The following is a 13,717-nucleotide window of genomic DNA, read 5'->3' on the forward strand; positions in this document are numbered from 1 at the left end:
CCACTCCTCCTGTGAGCGGTGGCACCGAGAGGGTGGAGGTGGTGAGGGGGGCGGGGGTGGAGGGCTGAGTGTTCTCGCTCTGGTTAACTGGGGAGATGGCCCAGGCCAGGGGAGTCGCTCCCACGCCCTGCTGTCCCCTCCCCTGAGTTGGGGGAGCCGGGCGACAGCCTTCCCTTTTCCCACGCCCCACGCGCGACCGCGGGATGGCTCCGTGGCCTCACTGGAACAGTTCTCTGGCCTTGTGGCCAGACGCCCCCACCCTGGAGCCTAATGCCGCCAACACGAGTGGGCTGCCTGGGGTGCCCTGGACCGCGGCATTAGCAGGGGCGCTATTGGCGCTGGCGGTGCTGGCGACAGTGGGAGGCAACCTGCTGGTGATCGTGGCCATCGCTCGGACACCGAGACTCCAGACTATAACCAACGTGTTCGTGACTTCACTTGCCACAGCAGACTTGGTGGTGGGGCTCCTGGTAGTGCCTCCGGGGGCCACTTTGACATTTACTGGTCACTGGCCCCTGGGCGCCACTGGTTGTGAACTGTGGACTTCAGTGGACGTGCTGTGCGTGACGGCCAGCATCGAAACCCTCTGCACCTTGGCGGTGGACCGCTATCTAGCTGTTACCAACCCGCTGCGTTACGGCGCAATGGTCACCAAGCGCCGCGCCCGAGCGGCCGTGGTACTGGTTTGGGTCGTGTCCGCTGCAGTGTCGTTTGCGCCCATCATGAGTCAGTGGTGGCGTGTGGGGGCCGATGCCGAGGCGCAGCGTTGCCACTCCAATCCGCACTGCTGCGCCTTCGCCTCCAACATGCCATACGCGCTGCTCTCCTCCTTAGTCTCCTTCTACCTTCCGCTTCTTGTTATGCTTTTCGTCTACGCGCGAGTTTTCATCGTGGCGACGCGCCAACTGCGCTTGCTGCGCCGGGAACTGGGCCGCTTCCCGCCAGAAGATTCTCCGCCGGCTCTGCCTCGTTCTGGGCCCCCAGCTCCTGCAGGGCTGCGCGCTTCATCCGCAGGGGTGCCTTCCTGCAGTCGACGGTCCACGCGCCTTCTGCCTCTACGAGAACACAGGGCTCTGCGTACCTTGGGTCTCATTATGGGCACTTTCAGCCTCTGCTGGTTACCCTTCTTTGTGGCTAACGTGGCGCGCGCCGTCGGGGGTCCCTCCTTAGTCCCTAGCCCTGCTTTCCTCGCACTCAACTGGCTGGGCTATGCCAACTCAGCCTTCAACCCGCTCATCTACTGCCGTAGCCCGGACTTTCGCAGTGCCTTCCGTCGCCTGCTGTGTCGCTGCGGCTGCTGTCGGCAGCTAAGATCCTACGCCACCGCCTCTTCGGTTCGCGGCCCTTCCGGCGCCCCAGCAGCCCTGACCATCCCCGCAGAGTCTAGACAGTGCCCACCGCTCGACCCGTAGGTATTGGGACGGAGGGACTGGTGACTTGAGGTTAGGAAGGATTCGGTATCCTCCTTCCGTGGTCAACTTTTTAAGTTTGGCATTCTGTAGGAGGAGGTGGAGCTTCTTTGCATTGAGGGGACTGGGAGCTAAGGCTAAGGAACCAAAATGAACCTCAGGACGCTTTCTTTTCCCTCATCAGACCCACCCAGTCCAAAGGTTGAAGCAAAGGAGGGAGGTCGGGTGTGCTTCATCCTAGGACCAAGGATTTGCACCAGTGCTTCTGGTCAGCTCTAGCCCTGTCTGATCAGCTCTAGTTTGGGTTTCCCTCAATGCTGTGGCAGCCCAGGTGCCTTGCTATCACTAGGGCTGGCTTCGACTTTTACTCTCCCAACCCCTCCACCTCAGCTCTAGTTTCACTCAAAGGTTCACTCTAGTTTCACTCAAATGGCTGTGATCGGTGTGAAGGTATAGACAACATGATTGAGGAACCCGTGAGTGCTAATTCTTCTGGGAAAAGAGCTGGCTTGGAGTTGGAAGGAGGGGATTTATGGCTGGGTGGTGCCTGGAGATCTTTGTGTCATTAAATATGGCCTCCAGGATCTCTGACCTCTGCCCCTTCCCTATTCCCACCCTTTCCCCACTGCCTACCCCTCACTCCAAGATGTGTTTATCTTCATTTTCAGGGCTTCCTGGGAAGTTTCTTAGGTCTTAAAGGACGAGAAACTGCAGCTCCGTTGATCCAGAACCTTTGGAAAGCCTCTGGCCTCTGTTCAGAATGAGCCTTGTGGAATTTCTCAGCTGAAAAACTCTACCCTCCAGAACCTGATGACTGGGCCATGGGAACTGGGAGGCGGGGAGCCAGGAACACATTGGGGAGGGAGAGCCCTTACCAAGTGGATTTTCACCATCCTCTGGGGCTTTCCTGCTCTCTTTTCCCATCCCTGACTTCACCACTACCTCAGCAACTGTGGGTCAGGCTACCTGTGCTTAACTGCTCTTAAGAACCCATCACCTTGTTCACTTTTGTGCTATGTGCTCAGGGCAAAGAGAGCACCCTTGGCTTAATTCCTTCTGTTGCCCAGACCCTGATGGATTTGTGGCCCAGGCTGAGAGCAGGAGGCAAGAAAAAGTCACAGTTTGGGGTTCTGTCCTTGGCCATCTCACTATGACTCCCTAAGCACCTGCCTTCCTCACTTTAGACACAGAACAGCTCTGATCTACCTCACAGCAGGTTCAGAAGGACCTCTTCAATGCTTTGGAGGGCTCTAGGGTTCCTAGGAAGATGATCCATTAGAATGGATCTCCTCTTTTCCCTTTAAAATAAAATGAATAAATATTAACGAATGCAGTTCATCTGTTGCCCTTCTTTCTGTTTTCTTTTTATAATCCACTTGCTTCTTTCTTTTCTACTTAGAAGTGACTTTTGACAGTCACAATAGACTAGAACGAATCCTTGCCCTTTCTTCCTAATCCTCATCACATGAAAATGGAAAATCTGTTTTGTTGAAGAGGAACAAGCTTAAGCCTTTGACACTCCTGCCTCCATCCTTTCTAAAACTTCTGGAATCCAGTGGTAAGTGAGTAGCAATCATACTACCTATAGTACTTTAGCATGTGGGTTTCTGTGCCCAGGATCAGGGCATGGAGCGTATGTCATGTCCCATGCTACAAATGAGTGTATTCATTAGGTCACATTGTCCTCAGGAGTCATTTTTGTTCAGTGCTCTTTGTGTGTGTATCTAGGGGCATAAAGCATTGTTTGTGTTGGATTAAAAAATATTCTGATGTTTCCCATTCTTTACTTTTGAAGTAAAGATGATTCCTTCTTGGACTTCCTGACCTGTAGAAATCTTTATCCTTCTCTGGAAGTAAAAATGGAATTACTGGAGTTTGAGCCTGTTCATATTTTTTTCTCTTATTCCACAATTTTAGAATCCTACCAGGCAGGTTTCCTATGGGGGATGGAGGACTTCTATGGAAATGAAGGGACAGTTTTGTGGGTTCTTCTTTAAAGGTCCATGAGCAAAGATTGATTTACAGGATGTACAAAATGTTTAACGGTATGATGGCAATATACAATGCACTGGCTAGGTTTAGGGAATGCAGAGTTAAAAAAAAATTTAGATCTGCCTTCAGGATAAGCTCAGTGGACTTCCACATATGGGTGTTTCCTGTGAACTGGACCGGGCGTATACTGCTCCCTTTTCTCCAGGAACACAGGTTTTATTTCTTAGGATGTTTGCATACCAAAGATGACTTTCTTCGTTTCTACCCAGAGCAATGTGAGATGTCTGGTGTCTGAGGTCAGGAAGGTTTCTTGGCAAGATCTCAACTTTTGAACTGTGGCCCTTAGCAGAGAAGGAAGTCTTGCTTTAACCTGGAGATAAATAAAAAAGCCTCTTCTCTCATCTCTGAATATTTTTTCTAACATCACTGAGAAAAGTTGCCCAGTCAGTCCTAGGTTGGGGAGAAGAATGATTTAGAGGGAGCTCGGGTTTGTAGAATTGTCCTTGAACTTTGTCCAGGAGTTTATACTGCTTGATTCTTTCTCGACATGCACCCTTGTGCCAGCTGTCAGACTCCCTTTTGAGTGTTTAGACTTACACTGGGGCTGTGGATTCCATCTGCAGATTGTCACCGATGCATTTGACAGGTGAAGAGGCAGCTGCCCTCGTTATTTCTCCAGCAACTTGTGGCTGGTTGTTAGGCTGGGGGAGATTTATATCCTTGGAGGGGGAGTAAGTTGCATTTGCTAGCACGAGGCCTGAGCACTTGACCTGTGTAAGACAAACAGCCATCCCTTGAATCTAGAGATGTGAAGACTTACAGACCAGTCAGAATCAAAGAACCTGTGGAGCCTGCCTTCCTTGCCCCTCACCTCGAATTTGTTAGCAGGAACTGCACCTTGTCTGGGAGAAAAAAGACAGGGAAAACCGGGTTGAGTTGGAGGAGAGGGAAGGAGGATTAACTGGACTTTCTAGAGGTGACTTGCTCTGTGTCTCAAGTAGATCTGCTAAGGAGCAGAATTAGGGTGAGGAGGAGGAGGTTGAAAACAGACTTCCCAAGGTATTCTCTCAGTGGTACATTCTAATGGTGAGTAGTGGTAAGTGCAGGATGAGGTCCTTGTGGGCAGCCACTGAGCAGTAATTACACACAAGTTTAACTCCTTAATGCCTACTGAGTAGGGGCAACTTCTCTGTGTCTGTATTTTCACTCTACCCAGCATGGTCCTGGGAACCAGGGTGACGGGTATAGAAATAATGGTCCATTCTTTTTAAATCTAGACTTCTCAAAGCTCTGTTTAGACTTCTGTTTGAGCTAGACTTCTCAGAACTCTTTCTGGAACTGGGACTATGTTTGTGCAACTGTCCAGAGAGGAACCTGCAGTAGGATTGGAGAGTTGCTAATGCACTCCTCAACTCTCCGTGCAAAAAAACAAAAAAACAAAAAAAAACCTTAAAGATAGTCTGCTTTAGGCTAGTTAATGAGCAATCCACAGACAATGCACAATTCAAGTTAATTAACAGAAACTCCAGAAGGTCATCTAATCTTTTACAACCCATTCTGTTATGATATTAAGGAAAACCAGAGGACTGCCCTTAATTTCCCCATTTATAAAATAAATAAAGCATAGATCTTGCTCACCTTTCTTGTCTCTAGAAGGGGAACAAGATGACTGGGGTGGCTCATATTAAGCTCTGTGAAGTTCTGGGCAGAATTTACCAGGTTCAAAAAGTTCATGGAAAAACGGAATTAAAAGATAATGGAATTTTTCCACTAACTTTTTGAAACCTCTTCGTATTTGTTCCACTTAAGGCCATAAATGAAGTCTTGGTGTGGCGCTACAGGATAAGCACTGGACTGCTAACCTCAAGGTTGGCAGCTCAAACCAGGCACTCCTAGGGAGAAGGATGAGGCTTTGCTCTGGGTAAAATCCCAAGCGGGCTATGAGTCAGAATAGAACAGGTCTTAAATGGTGCTAGTCGCCCCCTGCTGGTGGATGCAAGACATAGTAGGTATGGGCTTCTAATGCTGATTTAGGCAGGCAGCAAGAACCAGAGTTTTCGTAAGATCACAACCTATCAGAGCTGAAAGGGACCATAGAAATAATTTAGTTTAGTCGTCTCATAATATAGATAAAGAAACAGTTCTAGAGAGGTTAAATTAGTAGCCAAGATTTACTCAGTAGAGAGCACTGTGGTAATGAGAAGAACGCTAAGCTCTGTGCTGGAAAAACAAGGAAGAAAGTAAGATGGGGAAGGAAGGGAATGACCACTGACTGAGCACTTAGTAAGAAGTGCTCTACAAATGCTGTGTTATTTAATATGACAACAATGAAATAAAAACAGCGCCTCATGGAAATTAAATAGCTTACTTGTATTGATTCTAACCTAGACTCAAAGTTAATTTTCTTTTTTCTCCAAACATAGTTAAAAATCAGTTAGTTATGTGACACTGAGAAAGTTATTATGCCTTCCTGGCTTTTTTTTTTTTTTTTTTTTTGGTGATTCTGAAGCAAATGGAAGTTATATTATTGCTCTACTCAGCTCACACAAACTGGTTTTGAAGACTCTAGTTGATACTGTGTATATCCAAGTGTTTGAAAAGTGTAAGGGCTCTGCTAACACATACCCAGTTTTCGTTGAGTCTCTTCCAGTTCATGGAGATCCCATGTGTGTCACAGCAGAGCTTCACTCTCTAGAGATTCCAATGGCTGAGTTTTTGGAGCAGTTAGTCACCAGGTCTTTCTTCTAAGGCATCTTTGAATAAATTCAAACCTCTAACCTTTTGGTTAAGTGCTTTAGCTGTCGTACCATTCAGAGACTCCTCAACCCAACGAAAATTGTAATTAAAGTGTGGAATTAGAACTAGTCCCAGTTCTGGTTTTGATCTTTGTATGTTGTTTTAAGTGTCATCGAGTTGGTTCCGACTCATAGCGACCCTGTATAGGATTTCCAAGGAGTGACTGGTGAGTTTGAACAGCTGATCTTGTGGTTCCAACCGATCTTGCAGTCCAGTGCTTACCCTACAACACCACACCAGAACTCCATTGATTATACATTGACCTTTGTATGTTGTTGTTGTAAAGTACCATCGAGTCGACTCCGACCCATAGCGACCCTGTATAGGGTTTCCAAGGAGCAGCTGGTGAGCTTGAACCGCCGACCTTACAGTTCAAACAGCTTTGCAGTCTGGCGCATTAGCCCATAGTGCCACACCAGGACACCTTGTAGTCCTGCTTATATCAACAGCCTGCTATTAAAAGGAATGGGTCTAACTTCCATATCCACTTATCCCCTTCTCACTGGCTGGAATGCAGGCATAATGTTGGTAAAATGAAGTAGACACCTTAGATCATAAAATAGCAACCATGTGTTATAAATAGAAGAAGTACCCCATAGAAGGAGCCTGAGTATCCAACAATGTAGCCTTTGACTACTTATATTTAAGAAGCTTAGATGAAAGAGAAATAAACTTCTGTTTTGGTCAAGTCACAATTATTTTTAGCTTTTTTTTTGTTGAATCAAATAAATCAATCAATGAAGACATGATAAAGAAAGTTATAAATGAGCAAGCATCACACTCTGTGATGAGCATAGCGTGAGTTAACCTAGCTATGAAGCTGCCTTGCTTGCATACCTCTTAAGTCACCTTGGATATCTGGGAACAGGCACCTCTGTAGAACTGGTGTTTTTGGTGTACCTAAGACCACCAAAAGGAGCTCTGGTAGCCTAGTAGCTATGAATCCAGCTGCTAATCTTACAGTTCGAAACCACTAGCGGATCATTAGGAGAAAGATGAGTCTGTCTGCTCCCATAAAGATTTACAGCTTTGGAAACTCTGTATAGGGTCATTATGAGTCAGAACCGACTCCACGGCACATAACTACAACCACCACCACCACAAATATTACCAAGTTGATATGATTCTTATATGAGCCTGATGGTTCAGTGGATCAACCATTGGGCTGTAAAAACAAAAGGTCGGTGGTTGAAACCTACCAGCCACTCCATGGAAGACAAAAGACACTGTCTCCTCCTGTAAAGAGTCACACTCTTGGAAACCCTATGAAGCAGTTTATAGTGGAATCAAGTAGATGGCAGTGGGTTTGGTTTTCGGTTTGGTGACTTAAAACGGAAAAACCACTGCTGTTGAGTCGATTTCGACTCAAAGCAACCCTACAGGACAGAGTAGAACTGCTCCCTGGCATTTTCAAGGCTGTAAATCTTTACAGGAACAGACAGACTCATCTTTATCCCTCGGAGTGGCTGGTGGGTTTGAATTGCTGACCTTGAGGTTAGCAGCCCAATTTGTAAACCATTGTGTCACCGTGGCTCCTAAGCCAAATCTGCTTCCATGGAGTCAATTCTGACCCATAGTGACTCCATAGGACAGAGCAGAATTTCTTAGAATTTCTGAGGCTGTACATCTTTATGGGAGCAGATTGTCTCATCTTTCTCCCAAGGAACACTGGGTGGGTTTGAACTGTTGCCCTTTCTGTTAGAAGTCCAATGATAAGTCTCACAGTTCTGGAAGTTATACATCTGAAATCATGGGAGCAATAAATAGGATTAGTTCCTTCTGCAGGTTCTGAGGGAGAATTGGTTCCTATCTTCCGGCAGCACTCAGGAATATATGACCATTCAAACAACCAAAGGACATACCCTGAAAGCCTGCCCCCAGCCACCAGCACACAGCCCATCTCCCTCCTTGAGTCTAGAATCCCTAGCAGCTCCATTTCTCCACATCATTGTCTCTGTCTCCATCTCTGGCATCACTGCTTCTCTCGGTAGGGTCCTGCACACCACTCTTCTCCCTTGATGGCCCCAGAGTCCTCCTCTCCTGGACTGCAAGTTCAACCACTCCCCTCCTTTTGTTACAAAACATCTTCCTTTACATTGGCAACAATCACAATCAGTCCTGATAACAATTATTCACTATTGAACCACAAGAGTCTTATCCCCATCTCCTTTCACCAGTCTTGTCTAGACAGGTTGGAATCCACTCAGTGGAGATTTTACTTTCTCCTGCACCCTCTGAAACTAAGCTCCCTCTTGAAAACTTGTAAGCCAGTCACTTCATGCCTTTATAGCACTCCCATTTTGGGTAGCCAATGCCTAAGTTGCCCATCCCTGTAAACCCTGTGTACAGAGGGGATAGGAATGATCCTTGCTGTAAAGATTCGTTCCCACAACTGTAGTTCTTGCTCCCAAACTATTCTCATGCCCATCCCCTTGGTAGGGATGCCATTCATGAGGCATTGACCTGGGTAATCTTATATTAGAGAATTAGGTCCAGTAAAGTAAAAAAGTTTAAAAAAAATCTTTGTCTTTGTTTTTCTTCAACATTCATTGTAAGTTGTTCTCATGAAAAATAGGTTTCTTAAACAAATAAGGAGGTATAAAAATTGCATAAAATTAAGTAGAAATTATTGTTGATACATAAGATATTGTTTAAATTGAACAGGTGTTTTTCAGAATTGCCACCACCTGCCAACATCTCTCCAGACTTGTTCTGGTGCCTGGTATTTTTATGGATTCTTATGATTTAATAGTGAGTAATTGTTATCATGACTAACTGCGACTGTTACAACTGTAAAGGTAGAAGTTTTGTAACCAAAACGGGAGAGTAGTTAATCTTACAGTTCAAAAACAGAGGACCCTAGGGCCATTAAGGGAGAATAGCATAAACAGAATGCGGGAGCATATGCAGAGAAGCAGCAACAACAGAGATGGAGGCAGAAATGATGACATGGAGAGAGGAAGCAGCTGAGGACTCTAGACTCATGGAAAGAGAGGGACTGAGTGCTGGCGGCCAGGAGGCAGACTTGCAGAATGTGCCCTTTGGTTAAATTATTATACATCCCTGAGTGTTTTTGTGTACATCCTCCCCGCCCCCCCATAAAAACAGAGGAAATTGAAGCAAAATTGATGAATGATGATGCACAGAGGCTATTGTAATAATTGCAATGAAACAATCGTGTAAAGCCGATATTCTCCCATGTATACTATCACTCAGTTCACAATAAAAAGAAAAAAAAAAGACAAGTCTGAGTGGACAGGAGCAGGGAAAGTGGCACGTGGTTGGCTAGTGTCAGAATCATGAAGTGGGGAATTAGGGGTATGAGTTATCTTCACATTTTGGAAATGAACCTTTGTTGATTACTAATCATACAATCTGGGAACTCTGTTTCTCAGAATTCCTCTCCTTGTCAGGCTTCTGATTGTTGTTGTTATGTGCCATGGAGTCAGTTCCGACTCACAGCAACCCTGTACAGCGCTTCCAAGGCTATAAATCTTTATGGGAGCAGAAAGCCTCATCATTCTCCTGCGGAATAGCTGGTAGTTTCGAACTGCTGACCCTGCGGTTCACACCTCGATTCGTAAGCACTACGTTACCAGAGCTCCTTGATTAGAGCTGATCAAAAAGGAACTTCCCTAAGATTTGTGAGACTAAAGTCAAGCCGAATCCGTTATTCTCTGAAGGACTTAAGGATGAAATTCAGAAGCAGAGATGGTCAGTGGATTCCAGCCTGATCTCACACTTCTCTGCTCCATGTCCAGTTCTTCTTCCAGAAAGTTGGACTTGCTGACTATCAGGGGACCTGAATCCACCACAAGACTCTTGGTTGCAGACCATGGAAGTGGTAGCTACACAGAAACCACATCTCCCCATAGTTCTTGCCACACATTTCCATTTCTGTCCTATTTCTGTGGCTATTTGTGTGTCTGACTTCACAGATTTGCCCACAGCTTGTCCAAATACATGGATGCTTTGGACAGACTGGTTAGTGATTTTTCTCTGGTCCCTAATTCCCTTCTTTGGATTGTCACTTCCTCAGCTCCTCCTTCAATTGTGTAAGGTCTAATTCCTGTAGTACCCACATCATACACAGCGGTTAGGTTTCCTTGACTGCATCCGAATACATGGAGTAATAGAGAGTGAATGTGAGATCAAGTGAATGTTGCTTGTTTTTAAGATGGGAGTTTTGACACCCGCTTTTATGCTAAAGAAAATGATCTAGTGGAAATAGAGGAGAGAAAGGACAATTCCAGGAGGTTGTAGTGAATGGGCTAGAGGAGATAGGATCCAGGGCACAGAAGGTAGGGTTAAACTAAGGAGTATAGACTGCTCATTCATTGTAATAAAAGTTAGAATGGTGGGTATTTGTGCAGGTAGAGTGTGAAAGTCTTTTATGGTTTCAGTGAAATAAGAAAGAAGACCAGTAGTTGTCATGTGGCTGTTGCAGTGGTTACCAGTACTTAACAGTGGGGAAATGTACAACCCAAGAGACATCCTAAAAACCAGATCTCAGGGAGAGGGGTGGGACTGGTTGAACAAAAGATTATTGTTCTCAAGATAATTTAGAAACCCCTAGGAATGCCCGGAAACAATCAGGGACAACTAAGAAGGGCTAGTAGTCCTGTGTTATGTAGGTATGTGTATGGGCCAGAGAAAGTCTAGTTAATATCATTGTGTTCTGGACTGGTGAGAGAGGGGAAGTCAAAGCCATAGATACTCCATCCCCAATTATTGACTGTCAACTTATCAGGCAAAAGCCAGGCTCCACCTTCTCATACTGCCTGCTGTCATTTTACATACCTGGGGTAGCCCACAGAAAAACATTCCTTCCTTCCCACTGCTACTGCGATCATAAAAGAGATCCTAGATGTTTAACAGGTTTGGAATTATAAGGCCATTAAACATAAAAATAACCACTTAAAATGATATTTTTTTGAGAATCTGGAATGAATGGTATAGTAAGCATCTGCTGACTGCCTTCCTAGCATCCCTTCTCCCTTTTCCCATTTCTAAGAGCATCTGAATTCTCTTGTGGAGGATTTGTCTGCCCATTTTAGCTGAACACCTTGGAAGGAATTAACACCACCCTCAGTTTTAGGTGGTTGGTTTAAATGGACCACAGTATCCAATCCACAGCCATGTTCAGAAAAAGGATGGGCTAGTGATTCAACTGAAGGCAAAGAAAGGAGAAATGGGATTAGGGACTTCAGGGAAGGAAAGTTCCTAATATTCTAACAAGAAGAGATACTCTCACTTTCTCTATAGTAAGGATGTAATATCTGAAAGGGCTACAACCATTCTTTAAAAACATAAACATTGCTTTTGAACATAAAACATATACATAACACTAAAAAATAAAATTATAGACCAATATCCCTTCTGAACATATGTACAAAAATTCTCAACAAAATCCTAGCCTATAGAATTCAACAACACATCAAAAAAGTGGGATTCATACCATGGATGTAAGACTGGTTCTATATTAGAAAAACAATCAGTGTAATCCACCACATAAATAATACATTGGAAAAGAATAACCTGATCATATAGATTGATACAGAAAAGATATTTGACAGAATCCAACATCCATTCCTGATAAAAACACTCAATGAAGTAGGAAATATAGGAAAATTCCTCAATATAATTAAGAACATATAAACAAATTCAACAGCCATAATTACTCTCAATGGAGAGAAACAAAAAGCATTCCCTCTGTGAACAGGAGTCAGACAAGGATCCCTTTTATCACCACTCCTATTCAATGTTGTGTTGGAAGTCTTAGCCAGAGCTATAAGGCAAGAAAGGGTAACTAAAGACATCCAGTTAGGAAAAAAGAAGTAAAATGCTTTCTATTTACAGATGATATGATCCTATACATAGAAAATCCCAAAGACTCAGCAAGAAAATTATTGGAACTCACTGGAAGGTTCAGTAAAGTGGCAGGGTATAAGATCAATCTACAAAAATCAGTTGGATTTCTCCACACTAATAGACAGCTCTGAAAAAGAAATTAGGAAAACAGTAATATGTACATTGGCCACCCCAAAAATAAAATATTTAGAAATAATCTAGCCAGAGAAACAAAAGCCTATACAAAGAAAACTGCAAGACACTACCACAAGAAATCAAAAGACAGGTACAAAAATGGAAGAGTATACCATACTCATGGATAGGAAGACTTTATGAAAATGTCAACATTGTGAAAATGTCAACACTACCCAAAGCAATCTATAGATATAATACAATTCCAATCCAGATTCCAATATCATTTTTTAAAGACATGGAAAAACTGATCACTAACTGTATATGGAAAGGAAAGAGTCCTTGGTTAAACAAAGCACGGCTTAAGAAGAAGAACAAAATTGGAGGCCTCTCACTCCCTAATCTCAAAATTTACTACACAGTTGTCAAACAGCCTGGTACTGAACAATGAAACATACATAGGTCAATGGAATAGAATTGAGAACCCAAAAGTAAATTCACCCACATACAACCAGCTGATTTTTGACAAATAAACAAATAGGGAAGAGACAATCTCTTAACAAATGGTACTGGCAAAACAGGAAATCCATTTGCATATGGGAAATAAGACCCATATCTCACACAATATACAAAACCAAACTCAAGGTAGATTGAAGAGCTAAATGTAAAAACTAGAACTATAAAGATCATCAATGAAAATTTAGGAATACACTTAGAGGCTTTGATACATGGCATAAATGCATTGTCAACTGTTACTAAAAACACACAAACAGTAGAAGACTCCTAAAAATTAGGCACTTATGTGCATTATAAGATTTTTCCAAAAGTGTAAAAAGGGATCCTACAGATGGGGAAAAATTTTTTTTTTGCAATGACATATCAGAAAAGGGACTAATATCTAAAATTTATAGAAAATTACAATACCTCTACAAGGAAAAGTCATACAATCTAGTTCACCAAGGTAGACATTCAGGCATCCAACAAAACATATGAAGAAATGTTCATTTGTTGTTGTTGTTAGGTGCTGTGGAGTTGGTACCATCTCATAGTGACATTATGCACAATAGAAGCAAACACTGCCGGGTCCTGCACCACCTCACACTTGCTGCTATTCTTGAACCCATTGATCTTGTCACTGTGCCTATCCATGTCATTGGGAGGTGGGGGTCTTCCTCTTTTTTGCTGACCACCCACTTTACCAAACATGATATCCTTCTTCAGGGACTGGTCCCTCCTGATAATATGTCTCAAGTATGAGAGAAATGTCTGGCCATCTTGGTTTCAAAGGAACATTCTGGCTGTACTTCTCCAAACACAGATCTGTTTGTTCTATTGGTGGACCATGGTACTTTTAATATTCTCCTTCAACACTATAACTTAAATGTATCAATTCTCTATAGTTTTCTTTTTTTTGATTCTTAACTTCATTTTTTTTTTTTTTTTAAAGGTTTTTATTGTGGATTGAGTAAAAGTTTACAGGGCATATCATCAGTTTTACATTTAACAAATCATACACCTTGTTTCATTACGATGATTAT

The 13,717-nt window shown here is 43.7% G+C and overlaps 1 protein-coding gene across 1 annotated transcript; it reads left to right on the top strand.

Annotated features, from left to right (window-relative positions):
- The first annotated feature begins 203 nt into the window (after window positions 1–203).
- ADRB3 (adrenoceptor beta 3) lies at window positions 204–1,412 on the top strand. Its single transcript, XM_006859997.1, has one exon. The coding sequence runs from the start codon at window positions 204–206 to the stop codon at window positions 1,410–1,412; it is 1,209 nt and encodes a 402-aa protein (XP_006860059.1).
- The last annotated feature ends 12,305 nt before the right edge of the window (window positions 1,413–13,717 follow it).

The sequence above is a fragment of the Chrysochloris asiatica genome, unplaced genomic scaffold (assembly GCF_000296735.1).
Source record: "Chrysochloris asiatica unplaced genomic scaffold, ChrAsi1.0 scaffold00035, whole genome shotgun sequence".
In the NCBI taxonomy this organism is placed as follows: domain Eukaryota; kingdom Metazoa; phylum Chordata; class Mammalia; order Afrosoricida; family Chrysochloridae; genus Chrysochloris; species Chrysochloris asiatica.

Bases quoted from the DNA above. Each gene is read 5' to 3' on its own strand.
- ADRB3 (XM_006859997.1), top strand. From the start codon at position 204: ATGGCTCCGTGGCCTCACTGGAACAGTTCTCTGGCCTTGTGGCCAGAC.